General features: G+C 42.5%; 1 protein-coding gene across 1 annotated transcript; it reads left to right on the top strand.

The window, feature by feature from the left end:
• Positions 1 to 100: 100 nt before the first annotated feature.
• LOC123030908 (F-box/WD repeat-containing protein 11-like) lies at positions 101 to 25,538 on the top strand. The gene is made up of 3 exons (XM_044445240.1): positions 101 to 562; positions 21,537 to 21,723; positions 22,667 to 25,538. Exons 1-3 carry the CDS (start codon positions 298 to 300, stop codon positions 22,791 to 22,793), a joined length of 579 nt encoding a protein of 192 aa, XP_044301175.1. The 5' UTR covers positions 101 to 297; the 3' UTR covers positions 22,794 to 25,538.
• The last annotated feature ends 518 nt before the right edge of the window (positions 25,539 to 26,056 follow it).

Raw genomic sequence — 26,056 nt, 5'->3', positions numbered from 1 at the left:
TTAAAACTGTTAATTAAAATAAAGTGCAGCAGTTTGTTCCGTGAGTGGGGAAAAAAAGAAGTAAAGGGTGACCAACCCACAATGCCAGGTTTGGATGTAATTCAAATGTTAAGAATACCAAATGGAAATTAAATGTAGGAAGAATGTGCCAATTGGTATACAAATTGATGTTTACTGGGAAAACTCTATTCCAGAATAAGGTGATTAGAGTTAGGGTGATTATCAGCATAATTTATTGTGATTATCAACATAATGTTCTTAGAAATTTCTCTAATGTTTTAAAATTAAAAGTTTGATATGCTGATATTTAATTTTGTGTTCCTGAAAAAACAACAGATAAGCAATGGAACTTCATCTGTGATAGTCTCAAGGAAACGACCATCTGAAGGAAACTACGAAAAGGAAAAAGACTTGTGTATTAAATATTTTGACCAGTGGTCTGAATCAGATCAGGTTGAATTTGTGGAACACCTTATTTCACGAATGTGTCACTATCAGCATGGACATATTAATTCTTACTTAAAGCCCATGTTGCAAAGGGATTTCATCACTGCTTTACCAGGTAAGCTGCATCTTACTTAGCAAAAGAAATACAAAAATTGGTTGTGTCCTTTGCTATGACCCAGTATTGTTACCTGTTATCAATATGTTGCATGTTTTGATGCACATATGTTAGTTTTGTCTGAATAATTGCAGTGGCCACTGGATGCCAGTGTTGTTCCATCTAAACAGAGACTGCGAGGTGTGTATGTATTTTAAATGGGATTCTATCTGTAGTGCAAACTTAACTTCTTCCTAGACCAAACCAACATGTCGGATTTGGTGCATAAATTTTGCTGCTGGGTTTATTCATTACAGTGTTTCCTAGCTGTTGTTAGAAACTGGTTCAGAGGCAAAGCAATGTTGTCTGCTCTTTTAGCTAACCTAGTGATTTTCAAGCTCTTGGCCCATGCTTTTAAAACTAGTCCCATGCTAAGTGTGGAATTCAACGTCTCTGTTATAGATGCACAGGTTTCTTGGAAATAGGCTCACTGAAGTTGATGTGAATCTTCTGTTCTGTACAGGACTTGGGTTTAGAATACTTTTGGGTTAATTTATGTTTATCTGGGATGTCGTAATCCATAAGAAAGTGGAAGGAAGTAAGCTTGCTTAATTTTTTATGCCTAATATAATGTTGATTATAAAAGTAGGGTTTATACATAAATGGACTACAGTATTCTTCCCCTTTTGTAAATTTTACGGTGTTAGATACTAAACTTATTAGATAGTGTAACACATACCAATGAACCAAACTATTTGAGAGGGTGAAAACAAACAGGGTTGTGAAGAACTTCAAACGGATCTTTTCAGACAGGGACAATGGTCATCAAAATGGCAACTGTAATTCAGTGTAAGCAACTGTAAAGTGATGCATGTTAGGACAAACCCTGCCCCCCACAACTTTTTTGGTGGACAGCTCAATGAATATATTGACCCAGTCCAGAACTGTTGTGAAAAAGACAAACTCGATGTTAGAAATAATTAGTAAAGGAACTGAAAATAAAAATTGTGAGTATCAAACTAGCATTACAGAAATCTCTGGTGTGGCTGCACATAGAATATTGTGTACAATTTTGTTCACCATACCTAAAAAGGATATTGTAGAGCTGGAAAAAGTATAGAAAAGGGGCTGGAACAGTCCCCTTATGAGGAAAAGTCAAAACATCTGGGATAGTTTAGCTTAGAAAAAATAATGAGAGATAAGAGAAGGGGGCACAAAATATGCATGCTGTAGAAAAAGTAGATAGATGTTTTTCTCCCTTTCTCATACAACACCAGGAACCAGAATTGTCCCATGAAGATGATTGGTGGGAGATTCAAGAGAGATAAAAGGAAGAAATTCTTCATATAGTGCATAGTTAAACTATGAAATTCTGGTCAACTTAAAGGGGATTGAACACATTCATGTGGCCTGTCACTGCCCACAAGTCTTGATGGCTATATGCTACCTCCAGTATCAGAGGTACTATGCCTATACTACACTAGTTGCTGGGGAACATGGACAGGAGGGTGTGTTGCTGCACTCATGTCCTGCTTGTGGGTTTCCTGTGGGCCAGTGTGTGAACAGATTGCTGGGCTAGATGGTCCCTAGTTTGATCCAGCATGGCTCTTCTTATGTTCTTGTGTGTCCATGGAATGACAGTTCTCTTATTCTGGTTCCTGAGCATGCTGCTTGTTTGCCTCCTGCTCTTCTTCCAAGGAACTCGTAAGAGGTTTACTTGAGGTCCTCAGAGGGCAGTACTCCCATGACAGGTAACAGCCAGGAGCAGGAAATATGAAGTAGCATTCAGCTGAATTTTTTCAGACATTCCAACCAGGTGAAAATTCTACTACAAAAATACGTATGGAGAACTGGAGACAATGATACAAATCCGCAGTCTTCAATAATGAATGCCTCAGGAGTGTGGCTTTGAGGTGATGGGAGGAAGTGGAGAATGTATTATTTATTTATCTATTTCATGTTTATACACCCAATTCCCAGATTTGAGGAAGTGGAGTTCTTGCAGTGAAAGCTGAGAGCCTGTTGTTGAACTGATCTTGGACAGTGAAGCTCTGTATAGCATGAAATAAACAGGCACTGAGTGACACTGCAAGAGCTGCATAGGCTGGGTTATTTGAATAGAAGGCTAGTATGCCATGCTGGCAGGCTCTGAACCTAGAAGTGAGCAGAGGGTCAATGCTGCCCAAACTGGCAAGTGATTAGACTCATTGGTATCAACCACTGGAATGATCATAAAGGTAAATGATATGGCAATGTCCTGGCAAACTTTAGTTGAGTTCGCAGAAATTTCATCTGTGATCTTGAGTAAGTTGCTTTGGCAGTCCTAAACATCATTTTAATTTCTCTGTACCAACAGGGATGCTCGAGAGGAAGAGGAAATAGGGAAATGCATTCTTAAAACATAGAATATCCCGGAGGTATTCTGTGGGAGATCATAAATGTATCTTTCTAAAAGGTTTAACCAAGAACAACTATGATAGCTTAATAATGGAAAGGCATAAAGAAACTAATTTAGCCTGGGCATTGTTAGAGGGCCAGTTCACAGGTGATGTACTGGCTTCCAGTTACAATCTACACCAGTGTTAATCTTCTGCTCCTTTTTTCTGAATCTCTGTACTATTCTGTTTCTTCTCCTTTATTTTCACCACTGTACATAAACTCATCTGTGATTACTCTCCTTTTCCCCAGTCCTATTTTGTTGAAGTTATTTCCTTCATTTGGAACTAAGTATCTCCACAGTGAAGCCACCTTTTCCCCTTTTCAAGACTTTTCCTAGAGAGTTCTTCACTCATCTTTTCATTTTAATTAAAATAGTTTTTCTCAGCTGCCTGTTCTTTGATTTTTCCTCGCATAATTACCACTGCCTATTTGTTAATCTCTGACCTTTTCATCTGTGTTGATCTTCTCTCTCTTATGCATGTTGTAAGGTCTCTGGGTATAGAATATATCATTTTTAATAGTCACAAAATGTGCAAGATCATCAAAAATTGAAACTGATCATCTTACTCTTCAAAAAGTAACCCCCATAAAACTTCAAATTGATTTGTGTATGTTAGGAGCTAATGAGCCTGAAAATGCTGTTTAATTCACCATAACTGAGTAAGATAAAACTAAAATTGTATTTTCATGCATTGGCAAATGCCTTCCAGACCTGCAAAGAAAGATCATTAAGCATTCAGACATTCAAACATTCACACAGCTGTTTCCTTGTTCACACAATCTAACCTGTCTTGTTCCTATGTGCTTTCTTGCAGGTGGGCGGCATAATAGGCTGGCTGTAACATCTATGCTTTTTTTGTTTGGGGCTTTTGTTTTGTTTCTTTTTGGATACTTATTGTGTTCATGGAAACTGCTGCATGAATGGATTGTATTTTTTTTTTCCACAGAAGCACCTAAGAGCATTCCTTATCATATTTGAACAATGGAATGATTTCAGCAGTATCAAAACTCTACCCTCTTCAGAAATGAGATTTGTTGGTTCAGATGACTTGTGTTGTACTACCATCCCATTAACCTGGTACTAGAAGTACTTTACTACCATTGGTAAAGCTTATTTAAACCGACATTCTGATTGTGTGGACCTTTAAAATATATTCGCCACACTAACTCAGTAGTCCTTAAACACTGCACAGTTTCTGAGCCAAGAAAGTTATTTGTGCTCTACATACCCCTCCAAAGCTTTCAGATAATCAAGAATAAAAGGCCTTTGAGTTTTTTTGAATCTTGTTTATATGTGTATTCTTTGACTCCTATCCAATTTTGATAAATGCTTTAAGTTCCCACTAAAATATTTTAGAATTTTTAATTGTACTTTGAAATGGAAAGTTTTCAATTAATATTTCATGGGTGCGTGGGGAACGGTGGGTGGGGAAATAACAGGGTGTAGGTCTCTTAACTGCCACGCTGGCCTTTTTTTTTTAAAAAAACTAGACTTTCTACAAAGGTTTTGTTTGGTTTATCTTCACTGAGCAATTAAAGGCCTGTCATTCCTTTGGGATGCATGAAACTCAGTATGTAATACCAAATTGTGCATTATGTATGAAGAGCTGTTTCCATATTCTGTGACATGCTTGGTTAGTTTTGCAACCTTAAGTTTGGTGTCATGTTTCTAGCACTCTGAGCAAGCACTAATTGGCAGAAAAAGATTTAAGTTCTGGTGCAGTCTTGAAATCTTTCATATTTCTTTAAAAATACAGATGTTTGCATTGTCCTGACTATGACACACTTTAATGGCCTTGGCAATTTATTCTTGTCAGCTGCTCTGAATTAATCCTTCAATTGGCTAATACTACATTCAGATATAACGTCCTGAAAAAGATAGGCTAGTATAAACTTGAAGAATGCTCTTGTAGTTCTCTTGTGCTACCATCCATTCTGACTTTTGCACCTGTTCACATACACACAAAAAAGGAAAATAGTTGTGGTCTCTGGCTTCTTTTTAGTGGAAAAAGTGATAATTACGATATGAGCTCCCCCACCCCCAGGCCGATGGTGGTAGAGTGTTTAGTCTGCACAGTCCTTTCTTGTCAAGTTAGTTTGTGGTTAGCTTGTCCTGATGAGGGCTGGTGCTTCAGGCCTGAGGCAGGATGCAGTGTCACATGGTCTGCAAGAGGTAATTGGAGCTGCAGGTGTTGGGTTCAGATGGCCTCAAATCCTCTGGGGGCTTGCTTAGCTCGTGGAAGTTAATTGCCGTGCACCTTTTCATGGAGCATGGGAAAGAAATCGTGCCTGAAAGTGGAGGAGTGCTGGACTTTGTTTTTGCTGGGCTCTGCTGCTTGGGGCGCTTTGTGTTAGGACACTTCCCAAGAGTTAGGACTGTGCTTGAGACCACTAGACTTGGACTGAAGCATTTCAGTTGAAAGATTTGCTCCGCATAGGAGCAGCTAGCTCTTGACTTTGGCATTTTGCTTTCAGAGAGTGCACTGGGTGACCCAACATACTGATTGCTGTGAATCAGGTCAAAGTAACACTGTGGGGCATCTGACCACCCAGTCCTGTTCTTTATAGTCAGAAGGACTGGGCATTTTTAAAGGATTGGAGGGCAGCATTGTCCTTAACTTTGGTGCCTTTCCTTCTGTGCTGTTTAGCTGTTTTGTATCAAGTAGTACATTTCAGGCAGCTATTGACTTGTTCAGGCTTGGAGATGTGTGTTTGAGCATCTTGGGCAAAAGAGATAATTATAATAAGCGTAAGATTTATTTGGAAAAAATATTTTTAAGGAATGATAGAGTATCTTCTGTTTATATCTAGTACTGATAAGATGATAAATGCCATAAATGAGTCATGCCACTAACAGTTTAAAGATACTTGACCCAGGAAGCAATGCATGCTCCCTTTTCTCAGTGAGACAAAGAAAATCAATCTCTCTCTCTCTCTCTCTCTCTCTCTCTCTCTCTCTCTCTCTCTCTCGTGCATATGAGAGAGAGAGAGATCACACACGTTAATGAAAATAGCAATCTTACGTAGTAAAATGATTTCCTTGTTCAGAGGCAGTCTTCAATTACATATCAGATCCATCACAGTACAGGATAAGTAATCAAACATTTATTTCTTATGATTGTTGTTTTCCTCATGCAATCAATTGCTACATTTTATTTAAGATCTTTTAGTTGAAATAAAACATGGAGAGGATAGTAGGAGAAAAATTAATCTTATTAACAAGTATTATGTAACTCAGGGATTTATATACTGCTTTTCCTTTTTCACACTTTCCAGAGCTGGAAACAACCATGTAATTCTACATAATCCCAAACAGCAATAACAGAATGAAAATCAATAAAATCAAATTAATGCAGAGCAGGTAAATTAAAATGTAGCTAGATAAATGTCCAATATACAAAGAGGCTAAAGGATAAATGGTTGTTTAGACAAAGTATCAGCTGCAACCTCAAAGTCCTAGATTTGCTGGGTGTTGCATAGCAGCAGATTACATCCATGTTAGGCCACCACTGAAAAGGCTCAGTACTAGCTGTTGAAGTTTTACCTTTGATGGAACTTATACATTCCCACTGCCAGGCCTTCATGAACAGGAAGGTTCATGTAAAAGTGCCTTAGATATCTCAGACCCAAGCAATTTAATGATTTCAAAGGATATGACCAGTACCTTGAATTTAGTCAGAAATACAAAGTAGCAACTGATGAAACTCTTGAGTATTGTTGAGTTGCATTCCATGCTAACATTAGTCTGACTGCTCAATGCTGAACTAACTGAAATTTTCAAACTATTCAAAGGGAGGCCCACATCCATTACATTGCAGAAAATGAACTAAAAGTTGTCCAGGATGTACAGATGAGATTACTGTGTTTTCCATGAAGAACTTATGTGCCACAACAGTTAAAACACACTACTGGCCAAGGTCTCATCTGTAAATCTAGGAGAACTAGGTCCAAGAGCATGAGCAAAACAATGAACATGAAATCTGGGGGGAATGTGAGCCTATGCAGAATAAGTACATTTACCACATCCAGGATTAATTAGGTTAATTAATTAGATCTGCTAAAATATTTGTATTTACCTAGAAGAAGAAAGGAATTGTATCATCTAAGAAAAGAGAGGATACAAAGCGTGAGAAAGAGAGGGAGGGAGGAATGGAGAGAGAAAGATGAAATGCACATTTGATTGACCCAAGATCACAACAAATATTAATTTAAATGTTCAGGTAGCTAGAGGTATTTACTCCTTTCCAGCTCACTGCTGCAGAGAGCCCAGCACTGATCTGCCCTAGTCTTTGAGCTTGTGGGCTGCTCACAGCACTGCTTCCTGGGCAAATTAGCACATGAAACAATGCCACCCCAGGGAAGTGCGCCTGGCACCCACCCTTTATGCATTTCAGCACCTGGTTAAAGTCTTTATATCTGCCCGTTTCATAAAATTGCAGAATAGAAGGCTTTGATGTAATACTGTTTTTTATTATATGATGAGTGCTCTGCTGTGGATCTGTTGTTGCTGCTGTTGTTGTTTACTTGCTTCATTGTTGTTTATTATATTTGAATGTTTATCATGTGCATGTTTTGGTCTTGTGCTTTATGGTTTTTAATTTTGTACACCATTCTGAGAGTGTCTGCTCAAGAATGGTTTATAGAAACTTTAAATGAATAACTAAATGAAGTATCAAAGCAGGAGCTTGCCCATTGCTTCTGTCCTGGCAGGTGCCCTCTCTACATGAAATGGATCTCTGGAGTTTGTTGATGCTTGCCATGTAAGACCTGCCAAGTGTTATGTGGAGCCTCACGTGCCTCCTTCGTCTAGTACAGTATCGCTCCCCAAGTGGTTGTTTCTTGTCCATGGTTTATCCAAGACAAAATCAGAACACACAGAATGACCTGGCAAGCACCCTGTACCAACATTCAGCCCACTTCTCTGTGTCAGGATGCTGTTGGCAATGCAGGAGCAATGGTGCATTACAACCCCCTTCCTCGAGCAGCTTGGGCCAAGGTAGTTCTCTCTTGAGTGGGTGTAGTAAATAATAGTTCTAATTATTTTTTAAAAACCACTGCTTTATACTTAATGTATCATGTTCCTCAGGACATCAAGGCAGCTGAGGCGATTCAAAACACTGGCGGAGTACTCCAGAGAGCTCCTGTGGAACTATCCAAGGATTCTATAGAGCCCAGCAGGACTTTCAGAAAATCCCAAAACTTAGCATATATAACATACCATGGAGTGCTCTGTATTTCAGAGCAGTTTTTCATGTTTCATGGTATACTGGTACTCAAGAAATCCAAGTTCAAAGCTTCCTTGAATACACAGAACTAGTTCTATGGTCCTTTGGACCCTGGTCAGTGTGTTTATACAGTCTGCCTTCTGTTATGTTTTTGCCTTTCTAGGTGCAGGGAATTAATGGGTGATAAATAAAGCTCCCTAACCTTGCACTGTCCAGATTTCAGCAGGTTTTGCTTCTTACTGACTAGAGAAGGCAACATCCCATATGATATGTCTGTTGGCCCAGATTCACAGGAGATGGACTGGAGTATTTTGAGCTGTAGAAACTAAAGTATTTAGATATTATTACTGTAGAAACTAAAGCATTTGGGATTTTAATTTGGGGTCTGATTACTCATAAGCTGCAATCTCAGCCTATATAAGCAACCAAGTGTTCGAACCTCTCCTGTTGCTATTGGAAAGTGAGCTGCTGCTCGCTTCCATTATAAAGTCTTAGTTTCATCCATTAACTTTGGATTATACAATTGTTTTGACCTGCTGAATGCCAATTTTGCTTTACCACAAAAGAAGAGGATACTTGTGAAGTCTGAAGGAAATTAAACTGTTTTTGAAATGCACTCGCTGTTAACATTTTTTAAAATTTTCAGTCATTTCTCAAAAGCATATTGCCACTTCCGTCTTTCCATCTAATAAAGTCACCATGGAAACTTGTTCTGGTTATATGCCCCTGGCACACTAATATACAAACAACTTTTGTGGTTGGTACTTTTGCTTTCTTCTTCCATTGATGTCGTGGGGGAAGCTTTGCCCTTTGATTTTCACTGCCACAGAACAATATATTGTGCAAGAGCACAGTACTCAAAAAGTCAACATCAGGAAGATCTTACTGCTGATAACTGTGGTAGGTTATTCCCTGTGTGACTTCTTCATTTTCACAAGAGTACTCAGCTAAATCACACTGATGTTTGAAAGTACAACATGGACTGTCATTTAAAAAATCTCAAGAGAAGCCAGGCTGATTCCAACCTGGCTGTTTCCCAGAATTAGATGCACTTAATTGGCATTTCTATTTCTTTCCTGGACATTCCCTAGGTAGTGAATCTGAGTTCCTCTTGCTGTTTTAAAGCCTAGAAAGGCTTGTCTGGTTTCTAGAGCCCCACTTGTTATGTCATATTTATACAGTAGTCTTTTAATTAAAGCCAACCATTTTGAAAAAGTGAAGTCTACTATTTTCAGGGCCTGCTGTTTGTTCCAGCTTCACTTGTGCTGCTTCTTGATCACTGAACAAATTTCATCTTACTCTGTATATCAGCCTTCCCTAAATATTTGAGGCTGCAGCTCCCATTAGTTCTGGCCAGCATGGGCAATAGCCAGGATTGATGGGAGTTGTAAACCAAAATATCTGGAGAGACCTGGGTGGAGGAGGTTGTTCTGGAAAGGGCAGACACCTGCTCAAGTTTTCTTTTCAGATGTCAGAAGAGTATTGACTGGGTCATGCTCCCTGTGTTCATAACCTTCTGTGCCAAGAAAAGTTGTGGGCAAGTTAAGCAAATGTGCATATGTTCTACAGGACTTATACTATTTCCAAGCATGGGAAAGTACAAAAGGTGGGCATAGATCAGAAGCCCTGTTCCTTTCCACTCCTTCTCTAGCTTCTGAGGGTGGGGGGCATTATCCTTACTTTCCCCAGCCTGCCAGTGCAGTTCTATGGGCTTGAAACATTTCTAAACATCAAAAGAAAATTTCTCAGACTACTGAAATCTGCAGACAGTGCCAAATTATGTGGTGGTTTTCCTATACTGGCATGGAACATTTATAACATTGGTTGCTAGGCTTGTGCTTGTAAACATTTTTTAGAAGGGATTGTCTAGTTCAAGATGGCACCAGCTACTATAATCATCCTGTAGGGATTGCATTTCAAAATCATATTCCAGCCAAGCAGGAAGCACAAAGGAAGATGCAGAACATACACACAATCAAAAAACCGTCTGCGGAATGCTCCTATTTTTGTTCAGAATGGGAGAGGAAGAACGCTGCTTCAGAAATGGCTTGCAGATAAATGACATCATCTTTCACTACAGCTGTCTTCTTTGGGCTTGATCCTCCCCCATTTATTTTACACACTCCAATCTACAGCAAAAAGAGGTGATTACTCAATTCTTCCGTATTCCAGAACAAAAGGCACAGTTTATGTTATAAAGAGATCCCCATCCTGAAGTTTGCAGGGTCTTTTATATGGCTGGAAAGAGGAAAACAGTCCATTTAGCTGAAGACCTCTGTAGTATAACACAGAACCCCTAAAAGAAATCTATTTAAGTAGTCTTATAATAAGCAGAAATAAAGGAGCAAGTTGAATCCTGGATATTTATGTACTGATATTATAATTCTTGCATTGCAGGCTGTGTTCTCAGAAAGTTGTCTTTGTCTTTAACCAAATCATCATCACGATCACCATCATCATCCCATATTCTAGTAGAAAACACCATGGCATTCCCTTGGCTCCAGTTGCTTTTTGCATGACACCTTGTGGGGGCAGCAAATGGGAACTACCATGAAAATTTATTCTACTGTCATACAAGATATGGGTGATTAAAAAAAAAGATTTTGTATCTGTGTTACAGTAGAGGCTAGATTTCAGTTTGCTAGCCAGCTAGTATTTTACCAGTTAGAACAGTTTTAAAAAGACACTGCCCCCCCCAAAAGTCCCTGGATTTTTCAGTTAACCAGGACTGAAATCTAAAAAGCTAAACTTGTTTCTGTGAGTAGGCAAAGAGTCAAGGTCAAAATTAAAAGCAGGAAGGAATAGTGGTCAGTTGAGGTTTATTTTTTAATACTTTCATGCAATTCCTAAGGCAAGTGCTATTTTTTTTAACCTAAGCTTAATCTTGTAAGAAGAGAGCAGCACTTATGGTCTATGGTTCTTCACTTTGTTGTTGTTAGTCGCGAAGTCATGTCCGACCCATCGTGACCCCATGGACAACATTCCTCCAGGCCTTCCTGTCCTCCACCATCCCCCGGAGACCACTCAAGCTCACACCAACTGCTTCAGTGACTCCATCTAGCCACCTCATCCCCTGCCATCCCCTTCTTCTTTTGCCATCTATTGTTCCCAGCATTAGTCTCTTCTCCAGGGAGTCCTTCCTTCTCATTAGGTGGCCAAAGTATTTGAGTTTCATCTTCACTATCTGGCCTTCTAAAGAGCAGTCAGGGTTGATCTCCCCTAGGACTGACCAGTTTGATCGCCTTGCAGTCCAAGGGACTCGCAGAAGTCTCCTCCAGCACCACAATTTAAAGGCCTCAATCCTTTTGCTCTCAGCCTTCCTTATGGTCCAGCTTTCACTGCCATACATTGCAACTGGGAAAACCATAGCCTTGACTATACGCACTTTTGTTGGCAGGGTGATGTCTCTGCTTTTTAGTATGCTGTCTAGATTTACCATAGCTTTCCTCCCCAGGAGCAAGCGTCTTTTAATTTCTTGGCTGCAGTCCCCATCTGCGGTGATCTTGGAGCCCAGGAAAATAAAATCTGTCACTACCTCCATTTCTTCCCCATCTATTTGCCAGGAAGTGAGAGGACCAGATGCCATGATCTTAGTTTGTTTAATGTTGAGTTTCAAGCCAACTTTTGCGCTCTCCTCCTTCACCCGCATCAAGAGGCTCTTTAGTTCTTCGTCATGGCCTCTGTGCATCACACATATGGGTGCTGCGCCTGCGCAGTGCCTTTGGCCAGAAGATTACAAGCTAACGGTTTATTTTGGCGGGAAAGCTCCGCTCCCCCTCCCCCACAGCCTATAAAGAGCGGAGTGCCTGCCATTTTGTTCAGTCTTTGCGACCGCCATTCGCTGTGCCTCGTGCCCCTTTCGACTATCGCTTTGATTGTTACTCGTAGCCTATTTTTCCTTGCTTTTACTCCCAGTTTTATATCCCTGATAGTTCTTGTTAGCTCTAGTTATTCTGCAGTTCTGTCGTTCTACCGTTCCACTTTTCTACTTTCTTCTTCTAAAATATATATATATTCTTACCCTCTGCACTGTCTTCTTTTTTCTTCTTCTTGCGATGGCGCAGCGAGCGGCCTTCCGCAATTGTGCGGAATGCGGGTCGAAGATGTCACCATCTGACCCGCACGACCTATGCCTCCTCTGCTTGGGGGAGGGGTATAGGACCGACAAGTGCTCCCATTGCCTGGCCTTCTCCAAGCAGGCCAGAAAAAATCAAGAGAACCGCCTCCGAAGGCTCCTGTGGGATTGGGCTCTTATGCAGTCCTACCCCCTGGTCGCCGCTCTGAAGCCTGGCCTGGCTACGGTGGTCCTGCCCTTGCGCCCATCGGACGAGGGTGCCTCTACTTTGAGGGCCCCACCAGCTTCTCCTAAAAAGAAGAGCGAGAAGCGCAAGTACGCTGATGCCAACAAATCAGCCAAAAAGGCGAGGAAAGAGAAGCCTTCTAAACCGGCCCAAAAGTCGAGGGATCCGGACCGGCCCCACACCGCGTCTCGGGTTGGACAGCAGCGTCAGTACCAGCGCCAACCACCGTGCCGACTCCACCCAAGCCGGTACTCCAGGCAGCCATGAGGGTCACCCCTCAAGGGTCTCCCCGTCGTGTGGCTGACCTCCCAGCCGAGCCACTTCCATCTCTCCAGCAGGGGTCGATCTCTGACGGGGAAATTCAGGACTCTCCCCCCATGGCTAGGTCACCAACGCCTATGCCCATGGCCACACTGGAGGCAGATGTGGTCGAATCCCCGCCCAGGGCCCGCCGGAGTTGCTCCAGGGAGCAGCGATCCGAGCGATTCGAAGACTGGCGTCACTTCTACTACCCATCTTGGGGCAAGCCATACTCGACCGGGTACTATCCCGCGCTGAGGGATCGGTCCCCACCATGCTGAGGGATCGGTCACCATGATCACCCGCTGCCGCTAGATCCAAGATGCACGTCCCCGGCGCCCCGAGAGGAAAGCAGCTGGTCCATTTCGCCAGTGGAGTCTTCTTCTTCGGTCCCTCCGTACTACGGCGCGGACTCCAATGACTCTGATGTCAATTCTACCTCTCCCGACGTCGCAGTGACCTCCCAGGGCCCTGCATCACCGGACGAGTCGCACGTTTCTTTTGCGGAGCTGATGTCCAGGCTTGTCCAGTCCCTGGACAACGCCGTCCAGCGGCCAGGACCATCTACAGATAAGATCTATGATGTCGTCCGCAGGGAGCAGTCCACCTCCATCGTCCTGCCCTTGATCACCACCCTATGGCAGGCGATGCCCCAGCCCTGGGACTTGCCCTCTCACCCTCAACCAACATCACGGAGGTACAAAGCCATGTACCGGGTTCGGGAGGAGGACATTCCATTCCTCCTCCGACACCCCAAGCCAAACTCGGTCGTGGTGGAGTCCTCCCAGGGAAGAGAGGCAAGGGGTCACACCGCTCTGCGAGATAAGGAAGGCCGCAAGATCGACTCCCTGGCCAGGAGGGTCTATGCAGCTTCAGGCTTGGGGCTGCGTATCTCAAACTATGAGGCGACGTTGGCGAGATACCAGTATTTTATAATGCAACACCTCCACAACGTCGTCTTGGCCCTCCCAGACCAACAAGGCGAATTGGCCAAAGTCTTGATTAAGGAGGCGATGCGCGTCGCGGTGCAACAGTTGTCCACAGCCAGGCACCATGTGGACACTGACTCGAGGGCGTTGGTCGGTGCCGTTTCTCTTCGTAGGCATTCGTGGCTGAGGAGCGCCAGCTTCCCCGAAGAGACCAAGCGGCGTATCGAGGAAATGCCCTTCGACGGGTCCAGGCTTTTCCATTCGAAAACGGACCATAAACTTAAAAAACTTCATGAGTCCCGCATGACGGCCCGACGAATGGAGCTCCAGTCGCTTCTGAGGTGTAAGTGGCCATGGAACCATCCGCCCTACAGACAGCCTTATCATCCCAGGCAACAACCTCAGCACAGGCAACAGCAACAGCAGCAGCGCCGTTGACAACAGCCCCAGCAACACTACCAGCAGGGCCACCGCCGATATGATGACAGGAGGCAGCGTTGACGGGACTGGCGAACCATTCCTCTACCCTATCCAATACCCACCCCACTCTCATCTGGGGACTGGCTGCGAAGCCGACTCCCCATTTGGGAGTTCATCACATCTGATGGATGGGTATTATCTATCATACAGCACGGCTATAGGATAGAATTCGATACCGTTCCTCCATAGAGTCCAATTCGGTTTACATCTTGCTCACCAGTACTGCTTGATGAAATACAGCAACTTCTTCGTAAAGGAGTGATTCGTCAAGTAACTCAATATGACGGACTTCACGGATTCTATTCTAGATACTTTACAGTTCCCAAACGGGACGGTGGCCTACGTCTGATTTTAGACTTACGTGGTCTGAATCGATTCATCGTGATGAGGAAGTTTCGAATGACCACTCTCCAAAATATTTTGCCGCTGCTTAGGAAAGAGGATTCGTTCGCCTCATTGGACTTTAAGGACACCTATTTTCATATTGCAATCCATTCCAAATATAGACGTTTCCTTCGCTTTGCTGTTGCCTCCAATTTCCATGAATTCCTTTCGGTTTGGCTACCACTCCGAGAGTGTTTACTAAATGCATGGCCCCTGTCTGTGCTTATCTACGCCTCCAAGGCATACAAGTTTATCCTTACCTTGATGACTGGCTTCTAGTCTCCAGGTCCAGGGAAGTGCTCCTCACTTCTATCCATATTACCTGTGCCTTATTGGACGATCTGGGCCTTTGCATTAATACTGAGAAATCTTCTCTCCTTCTGGTACAGAAGCTTACATTCATCAGAGCCCACTTGGATTCGACGTTGGAAAAGGCGTTCCTCCCTCGGGACAGACAACTGACTCTTGCTCGCCATGTTCATCGAATGCGACGAGACAGATCGGTTCCGGCGAAGTCCATCCAGAGGCTTCTAGGACATATGGCTTCCACCGTTGCAGTGGTGTCACACGCCAGACTGCGACTCCGTCCTTTGCAGCTGTTTTTCGACAAAGTGTTCCATCCACAGAGGGATCCACCATCGAAACTCCTTCGAGTCCCATCCTCGGTCCTCCATTCCCTACTATGGTGGTCGATTCCAACCAATCTGACTGTTGGGGTCCCCTTCAGGCCCCCGAGGCCCATCGATTACAGTCGGTATTGACGCGTCTCTTTTAGGTTGGGGAGCGATATGCTCCGGCCTGTATACTCAAGGCACGTGGACTCATCAAGAATCCACGAATCATATCAACTTCCTGGAATTGTTGGCCGTGTTCAAAGCCCTATGCTCTTTCGAAGATGTTCTTCAACATCAGGTCGTTCAGATAACATCAGACAACATAGCCACCGTTTTTTATCTGAACAAGCAAGGCAGGACGAAGTCTCCAACCCTGGCCAGACTTTCTATGCAGATCTGGGACTGGTGCATTTCGAGAGATATTACAATAATAGCAGTCCAGCTGGCCGGTACGGACAACATGGAAGCAGACCTTCTCAGCAGGTGCATGCTCATCTCTCACGAATGGGAACTGGACCCCCAGACATGCGACAACCTTTTCCATCGCTGGGGGTTCCCCGACATGGACTTGTTCACCACACAACAGAACAAGGTGAGTGCGACTTTCTGTTTGAGAGTGGGAATCAGACATGAATCCCTAGGGGACGCCTTCATGATTCCATGGAACAATCTGAATTTCTACGCCTTCCCACCGATTCCGCTGGTGATGAGAGTCATAGCAAAGATTGTTTGCGATCAGGCCACAGGGATAGTAATTACTCCTTGGTGGCCACGCCAACCCTGGTTTCCCACACTGCTGGACATTTCTCATGGGGAATACCTACATCTTCCACTGCTTCCGTTCTTGATAACCCAGAGAGACGGCGCACTTTGCCACCCAGATATATTATCATTAAAACTAACAGCGTGGCAAATCCAATAGCTGACTTCGCTACGTCTATACCAACCACTACTCCAAGGGGTTCGAATCCGACCTTCGAATCCACTACTGTCCTTGTTACGTCTACACCGACTACTTCAAAGGGTTCGAACCCTACTTTCGAACCCACTACAGTTGCAAGCTCCGAATCCGCTGGGGACGGCACTGCACCAGCACTGTTGGATCCGACTACTGTGCCATCGAATCCGACAACCTTTCATCCGGACATTCAATACATATTGGACTCCGCTTTAAAGCCTTCTACACAGAAGTCTTATGAAGCTAAATGGAAGCGTTTCTCCACCTTTGCTGACTCTCGTTCATTCTCTCCATTTATATCATCAATACCTCAAATTCTTCAGTTCCTCCTGGAATTACACCACTCTGGACTGAAACCATCTTCAGTTAAAGTATATGCGGTGGCCATCGCCTATCATCGGGGTATGGTGGACGGATCGTCCATTTTCTCCCAACCTACTATTAAAAGGTTTTTGAAGGGACTTTATAATCTGAACTCGTTGATCGGACCAGTAATGCCCACCTGGAGTCTCTCTGTTGTTCTGCAGATGCTTATGAGAGCTCCTTTCGAACCGTTGGCAACAGTCGATTTACGTCTTGTCTCATGGAAAACAGCATTCCTAGTTGCGGTTACCTCAGCCCGGAGGGCCAGCGAGCTCTGTGCTCCACGCGTAGACCCACCTTATCTCAATTTTCATAGAGAAAAGGTTGTCCTGCGGCTCGATCCATCTTTTCTGCCTAAGGTATCCACACCCTTTCACATGGGGCAAGATATTATTTTACCTGCCTTTTTTCCGGCTCCATCTACTCCATTAGAAAGGACACTACATTCACTTGACATTCGGCACTGTTTAGCGTTCTACAGATCCAGGACTGAGTCTATCCGACGTTCACATAGACTTTTCATTAAATATGCTACCAGGGGCCAAGGCACCCCGTCACTCCGCAGAGACTTTCTAAGTGGATAGTTCATACCATCACCTTGTCTTATCAACTGGCCAATATCGACTTGCCCCCTACCCCTTGAGGCCATTCAGCTAGGGCTGTGGCTGCCTCATCGGCCTTCGCATTGGGAATACCGATTGATGATGTATGTAGAGCTGCTACTTGGGCGAATCCTTGCACTTTCGCCAAACATTACCACTTAGATGTCCGTGCTCGACAAGATTGTTCCTTCGGCAGAGCCGTTCTTTCATCTGTTCTTCGTTGAGGACACCTTCTCTCCTCCATTATGGTAAGCTTGTTAATCTACCCATATGTGTGATGCACAGAGGCCACGACGAAGAAAAGCAGGTTGCTTACCTGTAACTGATGTTCTTCGAGTGGCCATCTGTGCAGTCACACAACCCACCCGCCGGCCCCGCTTGGTGTCGGTGAGTGGACCTTTGTCATTATTGAATGTTATCATTGTTTCTTGGTACCGATATTAATTGTTCTCTTGGTACCGATACTGTTCACAGTAGAACTCATTTTACAAATCATTTTTTCCACATGAGGGCATCCGTTCGGTCGTCAAAGACTGAACAAAATGGTGGGTGCTCAGCTCTTTATAGGCTGTGGGGGAGGGGGAGCGGAGCTTTCCCACCAAAATAAACCGTTAGCTTGTAATCTTCCGGCCAAAGGCACTGCGCAGGCGCAGCACCCATATGTGTGACTGCACAGATGACCACTCAAAGAACATCAATTACAGGTAAGCAACCTGCTTTTCCTCTTCACTTTCTGCCATGAGAGTGGTATCATCTGCATATCTGAGGTTGTAGATATTTCTCCCAGCAATCTTAATTCCAACTGGTGATTCATCTAGCCCCGCCTTTCTCATGATGTGCTCTGCATATAAGTTAAATAGGCAGGGCGACGGTATACAGCCTTGCCGAACTCCTTTCTCAATTTTGAACGAATCAGTGGTTCCGTGTCCAGTTCTCACTGTTGCTTCTTGACCCGCATATAGGTTTCTCAAGAGACAAATAAGATGGTCTGGTACTCCCTTCTCTTTAAGAACTTGCCACAATTTGTTGTGATCCACACAATGAAAGGCTTTAGCATAGTCAATGAAGCAGAAGTAGATGTTTTTCTGGAACTCCCTAGCTTTCTCCATGATCCAGCATATGTTGGCAATTTGGTCTCCAGTTCCTCTCCCTCTTCAAAATCCTGCCTGTACTTCTGGTAGTTCTCGGTCCACATACTGCTGGAGCCTAGCTTGTAGGATTTTGAGCATAACTATGCTAGCATGTGAAATGAGTGCAGTGGTGCAGTAGTTTGAACATTCTTTGGCATTGCCCTTTGTTGGGATTGGAATGTAAACTGACCTTTTCCAATCCTGCAGCCACTGTTGAGTTTCCCAAATTTGCTGGCATATTGAGTGTAGCATTTTTACTGCATTGTCTTTTAGGATTTTGAATAGCTGAGCTAGAATACTGTCCCCTCCACTAGCTTTGTTGTTGCTCAGACTTCCTAAGGCCCATTTGACTTAACATTCCAGGATGTCTGGCTCGAGGTCAGTGACCACCCTATCGTGATTATCAGGGACGTTAAGCTCTTTCTTGTATAGTTCTTCTGTATAATCTTGCCACCTCTTCTTAATCTCTTGCCTCTGTTAGGTCCCTGCCATTTTGGTCCTTTATCATGCCCATCTTAAGCTCCTAAGTTATGGAATGCGCTCCCCAGAGAGGTCCGCCTGGCGCTGTCGTTATTTGTTTTTCGGCGCTGGGCGAAGACCTTTTTATTTAAGCGGCATTTTAATTGTTAATATTATTGGATTTTATCTGACCAGGGCGGCTTATTTTATATTGGTATTTTTGTATTTTTAACTTAATGTTTATATTTTTTAATTTAATGTTATAATTATTTTTTAACTTATTGTTGTAAGCTGCCCCGAGGCTTCGGCGAATGGGGCGGCATAAAAATGTTTTAATAAATAATAATAAATCTTTGCATGAAATGTTCCCTTCATATCTCCAATTTTCTTGAAGCGATCGCTGGTCCTCCCTATTCTATTGTTTTCTTCTATTTCTTTGCACTGTTCATTTAAGAAGGCATTCTTATCTCTTCCAGCTGTTCTCTGGAATTCTGCATTCAATTGTTTGTATCTTTCTCCCTTGCCTTTCGCTTCCCTTCTTTCCTCAGCTATTTGTAAAGCTTCCTCAGACAGCCATTTTGCTTTCTTGCCTTTCTTTTTCTTTGGGATGGTTTTAGTTGCTACCTCTTGTACAATGTTGCAAACCTCCATCCATAATTCTTCAGGCACTCTGTCTATCAGATCTAGTTTCTTAAATCTATTTGTCACCGATACTGTATATTCATCAGGGATATGATTTAGGTCATACCTGATTGGCCTAGTGCTTTTCCCTACTTTCTTCAACTTAAGCCTAAATTTTGCAACCAGAAGCTCATGATCTGAGCCACAGTCAGCTCCTGGTCTAGTTTTTACTGACTGTATAGAGCTTCTCCAACTTTGGCTGCAGAGCACATAGTCAATCTGATTTCTGTGTTGACCGTCTGGTGATGTCGATGTGTAGATTCGTCTCTTGGGTTGTTGGAAAAGAGTGTTTGCTATGACCATCGTATTCTCTTGACAAAATTCTACCAGCCTGTGCCCTGCTTCATTTTGTACTCCAAGGTCAAACTTGCCTGTTATTCCAGTTATCTTTTGGCTTCCTACTTAAGCATTCCAATCCCCCAGGATGAGAAGGACATCATTTTTTGGAGTTAATTCTAGAAGGTGCTGTAGGCCTTCATAGAACTGGTCAACTTCAGCCTCTTCAGCACCAGTGGTTGGGGCATAGACTTGGACTATTGTGATGTTGAATGGTTTTCCTTGGATTTGAACAGAGATCATTCTGTCATTTTGGAGATTGTATCCCAGTGCTGCTTTTCCTGCTCTTTTATTGACTATGAAGGCTACTCCATTTCTTCTGAGGGATTCTTGCCTGCAGTAGTATACCTGATGGTCATCTGAATTAAATTCACCCATTCCTTTCCATTTTAGTTCACTGATTCCTAAGATGTCGATGTTCAGTCTTGTCATCTCTTGTTTGACCACATCCAGCTTGCCTTGATTCATGGATCTTACAGTCCAGGTTCCTATGGAGTATAGATCTTTGCAGCATTGGACTCTCCTTTTACCACCAGATTTGACCCAGTCGCTTCATTCTTTCTGGCGCTACTAGTACTAGCCCTCTGCTCTTCCCCAGTAGCATATTGGACACCTTCTGACCTGAGGGGCTCATCTTCCGGTGTCATAACTTTTTGCCTTTTGGTACTGTCCATGGGGTTTTCATGGCAAAGATACTGGAGTGGGTTGCCATTTCCTTCTCCAGTGGATCACGTTTTGTCAGAGCTCTCTGCTATGACCTGTCCATCTTGGGTGACCCTGCACGGCATAGCTCATAGCTTCATTGAGCTATGTAAGCCCCTTCATCACGACAAGGCAGTGATCCATGAAGGAGGTTCTTCAGTTATTTAGCCATAAATGGATATTCTGAAAAAGGGATCCTTATGCTTGCAGTTGCATGTAGGTTCTGATCCTATCTAGTTTTTGATGTAGGAGATTTGGTTCTGATTGAGAAACCCAATCATTAGTCTGTATAAAGAATGGTGGGAAGGATCCAAAATGTTGTGCTGTAAGTTTTATGCGCCTGGGAACTAGCCATATGGCAAGCAGCTTTCAAAAGCATTTTTCAATATGGCAGGCGTAGGGTATGGGAATCACTTCCTAGTGTGGAAAAACATGAAAAACCTCACAAGCAAGCCTTTGGGCATACTTCAAGTACCTTACTAGTTCCCAGCCATGCATTTAATTCAGGTAGCATCATTTGTTTAATTCTAGATTGTTTCATCATAGGTTTTGAACAAGGAGGTCATGGATAGGCATTTAGGAGAACTTTCCTACATGGGATCACCATAAGTTAGCAATGACTTGACGGTGCAGAACAGCAGCAGCATTTGACTCTATCAGCACTTTTTCACTTGGGGCAAAAAGTGTTCCTTTAACTCTTAATTCATATGGCTTTGGTATTCTCAGTATTGCATTATAGAACACTAGTATCTTTTATGCACCATGTACATGGCATGTAGTGTGTTTTATGCTTGGTGTTTCATACATATTGGCTCAATACTATAAAATATCCCTAAAAGATCAAAGCTTGTAGTCTCTCTCCTCCCTCCCTCCCTCCCTCCCTCCCTCCCTCCCTCCCTCTCTCTCACACACGCACACACACACACACACACACACACACACACACACGGGGGGAGAGAGAGATTGATTGATTGATTGATTGATTGGAGTCCCCAGTGGCAATAACATTAATGGTGAGGAAGTACTTTTGGAGATCAAACAATGCTTCCCTGTGGAACCAACTGACAATTATTTTCTTTTCATTTTTGGTAGAACAAGGCTTAGATCACATAGCAGAGAACATCTTATCCTACCTTGATGCCAGGTCGCTGTGTGCAGCAGAGTTGGTTTGTAAGGAATGGCAGCGGGTTATTTCAGAAGGCATGCTATGGAAGAAACTTATTGAGAGAATGGTACGAACTGATCCACTCTGGAAGGGGCTGTCAGAAAGAAGGGGCTGGTATGTATCTGTGGACAACTTGCACACATTCTTTCTTAATGCAGAAATACTTCTAAAATATAATGGGCACATCTGGTTGGATTGGTCAGTAACAGGGTTCTCTTCTTGGTAGACTAGCCCGATCTTCCCAGGCCAGGTTTCATCCAGATGTGTTTAGACTGCAGTTCTCCTATTCCCAGCCAACAGGTCCACTGATAGGAATTATGGGAGTTGCAGTCCAACACATCTGGAAGGCACCAGGTTAGGGCAGGCTACACCAGGCCATGGCAAACACTACTTAAAAGTTTCTGTTTGTGTACTCAGATTCCCTTTCCAGTCTTTAGCCATTTTGCTTCTTGACTGTCTTTCTGTGCTGTAAATAAATATCTGTAAATAGCAGCTGTGCCAACTGCCTCAAGTGTGCATTTTGATTAGGTGGGGGCATCTCTTCAGCTAAATGTGGACATTGTATCTAGTCTACAGGGTAGCACAGACATTGGAGTTTGTCCACCAAAATAACATTCATCCTTTTGCATGCTCGCCAAGTTACAGGAGGGGCGATGCAGGGCACAGGTCCCCCAGGCACTGTTCCGCTTCTCCCTGGCTCCTGCTAGAGAAGCAGAGCTGGGGCTGGAAGGGAAAGCCAAATGGGAGGCAGTGCAATCCATCCAGCCACACAGGCCCATTCCTCTGTAGGCCTGCTGCAGTCACCCATGTTATTACCGGCAGGTAAAGTTGAGCTGCAGCCACTTGTACTTTTATGAGCAACAGGGTTTGGCTCACAGGAGGGTAGGCACGGAGAATTGGGCACATTCGCTCTACTCCTTGTTTATTGGTGACATAGCAGCACTCAGTGTACCAAGTAAGCCAGTTTAATGGTGCTGCCTCTAATCCTTAGTGCATTTTGCAAGGAATTTTGTTTCTAAATGCAAAGTTTCACTGCTCTCTTTTGTTCTTGTTACAGGGATCAGTACCTGTTTAAAAACAGACCTACAGATGGCCCTCCTAATTCATTTTACAGGTCGCTGTACCCAAAGATAATACAAGATATAGAGGTATGTTTTCGAAAACATTGTTGTAAACTATATTGAGCCTGGAGCTGCATTTTCACACAATTTTATTCTTACACCATGTATTTTTAAATGAGTTTTTGTGGCATAAGGATTTTAGCTTTAATAAATCTTGGCATCCTAGCTGCCTTGGTAAGGCTATTCTGGTAGAATGGGTTTTTTAAAGTTGTACGAATCGGTGCTCATGGAGTCAATTTAAGATTCCTAGCAATGTGAGATTAAGCAAGCACTATAAAAAAAAGAATTGAGAAATACAGTACAGTTGAAAGGGTAAATAAATATAGTATATGCAAAACTTACTGAGTTTCAAGAGAACAAGCTATTGTATGTTATATCAGTTTGAAGCCTTATATACCACAGCTGTCCACAAGGAACTGTTTTGCACATGGTGGTTGCTCCATTTATTTTAATGGAGGCAAAAGATCTTTGTGTGCATTCCTTTTTTCTCCTGTGTGGCTATAGGAACAATGTGTATATCTGTGTTTCTGTGGGCAGGAGAGGTATGTGGATCAGAGCACATACGAACTGAACAAAAGAAGAAGCTTTAGTATTTGCAGCTCTCTTTCTCCACTATCACTACTTGGCTTTGCTAAAAACAAATAAGTACAAAAATATTTGTTAAAATATTTTGATCCTCACATTTCTCTTTGGAGTTTTATTTAGAATACAGTAATATGACCACTTACATTCCTTGTTCAAGCCTGACAATCAGGCAATGTACGCCTCAAAATTTAAGATATGAGAATTTCTGTTCTGCCTCAAAACTGTGTTTTTCTAGGGGTTAAAATATGGTAGAGCACAAAAAGGAGAGGAGTGCAAAGGAAGTGGAGCATTGTTTTTTGCCTCTTGTCTGTCCTTCCCAATAGTAAGAGTCATGTGGGAAGTTAACATGCATGCTTCCATCCTAGCAAACTATTCCTCTTGGCTGTTTATTCCAGCTGTTGGAATACAGAATTGGAATACAGAATTGCACTAATGCAGTATGCTGATGATTCACTGGATAATTCTGCCAGTAATGTGTCAGTGTTGTACACCCCCAGGATTGCATAGGGAGAATATTTTCCCCCTATACAGGGAGGGAGAAACTTTAAAACCTGCCTTTTCATCAAATACTTAGACTATTTAAAAAGGGAAGATTATTTCAGAGGTATTACTTTAGCAGCACCCAACTGGTAAGATTGCTTCTCCTTTCTGGGGAGAATGTTTTTTAATCTTCCTGTGCTTGTAAAAAGAGCCTGGGTTCAGTTTCTAAATAAAAGGATGTTTGCTTGGTTTTTGGACAATGATTCCAGTTGAATCAAAAAAAGTATGGAATTATATTAATTTTCAAAGGTACAATGTTGTAAGGTATCTAGGATCTGTAATGATCTCTGATACCTTGTTTGTGCTCTTCTCTTCAATTTTCTAGAGTCATCATTGAAAAAAATATATAAATATATCTTCTCCTAAGCTGCTTCATCAACATAACTATTATACTAAATGACTTTTCATCATACTGAGGTCATTTAGGTCAATACCATGGATATGCAGTGTTTCGTTTTCTCCCATTAACTATTAAGTGGCATCTGACTCAGTCTTTCAATGAAACTGATTTTTTTAAGCATCATGGGAAGGTAGTTTAAAGCAGTGTAGAACTGATCATGGGACACACTGTGCTAGATTGAAAGACGCGCATGACAAAGGCTCAAGGAAGCATTTGTTGGTCCCATAGTGTTATGTGGCATACCACCTGTGAATTTGAGGGGAGTTCAAGAGTGATCTGTGCTATGGTAAGGAAATATGCTGTTCAGAGGAAAAAGTTACTAATTCTACTGGACCTGCCATGTGGAAATATAGAAGCAAAGATTAAGAAACAAAGCAATCTGTTGGCATCTTACAAGACACACTTACTCACCTAGTTCTCCTGTAACACTAGCACATGGTTTATTTGACCAATGAGTTGGGGAACTCAGGATTGTTGTGATGTGTGAATCCAGTCATGTGAACAAATCATAGTATGTTAACCACAAACAACCCAGGAAGAGAGTACATGGTTTGTTGTTCATTTTCAACTCTGGATTGGTTAAACCTTAAGTTATCATCTGTGAACTCAGAGCCTTGAGTTATTCCTAGGTTGTTTTTGTCAAGCTTCAAAAGTGGCAGGCACAAATGATTAAACAAAAAAATAAAACAGATCCTGGAACTGAGTGCTCTTAACAAGCTCAATCCAAACATTTGTATATTTTCCCCTGTGAAGATTTGTATTTTTAAAGTGCAAGAGCCCAGGTTTTTAGAAAATTATAATTCCAGTAAAACATCTAGTAAATGTAGAAGGGTGTAATTGTCATGTGTGTGGAGGGGAGTTAAAATTATTCTCTTAGTGTGAGATTTTAGTAAACTCCCCTGCAATGCAAAATTTGGTAAAAATCCATTGCAGTGGGAAGGTATGATTTGCACACAGTTCAACCATAAGAAATCGTGTGTTTGATGTTCCCATTACTACCAATAGAAAATTGACTGTGGAAAATGTAACATACTCATCTTGTCTGAAGGATACTTGTGTTTTAGAGCATCACATTTGTACATAAGTAATGCCTTTCTGGTTACAAGTTTTTGCATTAAGGGACAACTTAGTGCAAATAGTTTTTATTATATCTATTGATGGTTTGGCATTCTGTTTTTTACTATTTGCAGCCTGCTCAGTCCCAGTGGTTTCAGTCAGATCTCTAAGAACAATAAGAGAAAATAAACCAGACATTTAAAAATGCTGAAAACAACTTTACATATCTCCCGTCCTTGCATGCAGGGGTTGGGGGGGGGGGCGGGGAAGGGTTGGTTGGTTGGTTGGTTGGTTGGTTGGTTGGTTGGTTATTTATTTATTTATTTATTTATTTATTTATTTATTTATTTAGCAGACTTATATGCCACCCCATTCGCCTAAGCCTTGGGGTGGTTTTCAAAAGGTATTCAGATTTGGCAGATTTCCAGAAAGCAAGAGTCACACAATTGTGGGGCAGCTATTCTTGTTCCACATTTTTCCTTACTACTAATATGAAAAGAAACTGATTATTTATTGTGTTACATATATCTTAACCATGATGACAGGGACAAGTTAGCATAGTAAAAAAAAAAAATCAAACATAATCCAAGGTTGCTTTTGAGTCCCATTAAATTTGAGACAAAAATCCATGCAGCTCTAGCCTGTGCCTTCTCCAAGGTCATGCAAATTGGCAAGTTACCTTGCACCTTTACAGCGGCATGTCTCTATTCCACAGAAAGCAAGTTGTAAAAACACAGTATTGATG

Source organism: Varanus komodoensis, unplaced genomic scaffold, assembly GCF_004798865.1.
Source record: "Varanus komodoensis strain SLA01 unplaced genomic scaffold, ASM479886v1 scaffold476, whole genome shotgun sequence".
Classification (NCBI taxonomy): domain Eukaryota; kingdom Metazoa; phylum Chordata; class Lepidosauria; order Squamata; family Varanidae; genus Varanus; species Varanus komodoensis.
Note: the sequence above shows the minus strand (reverse complement) of the source record. Positions and strands in the feature narration are given on the sequence as shown.

Bases quoted from the DNA above. Each gene is read 5' to 3' on its own strand.
- LOC123030908 (XM_044445240.1), top strand. From the start codon at position 298: ATGCTGATATTTAATTTTGTGTTCCTGAAAAAACAACAGATAAGCAAT. The intron at 563-21,536 runs GTAAGCTGCATC...CATTTTTGGTAG, and splicing joins TTTCATCACTGCTTTACCAG to AACAAGGCTTAGATCACATA. The intron at 21,724-22,666 runs GTATGTATCTGT...TTCTTGTTACAG, and splicing joins CTGTCAGAAAGAAGGGGCTG to GGATCAGTACCTGTTTAAAA.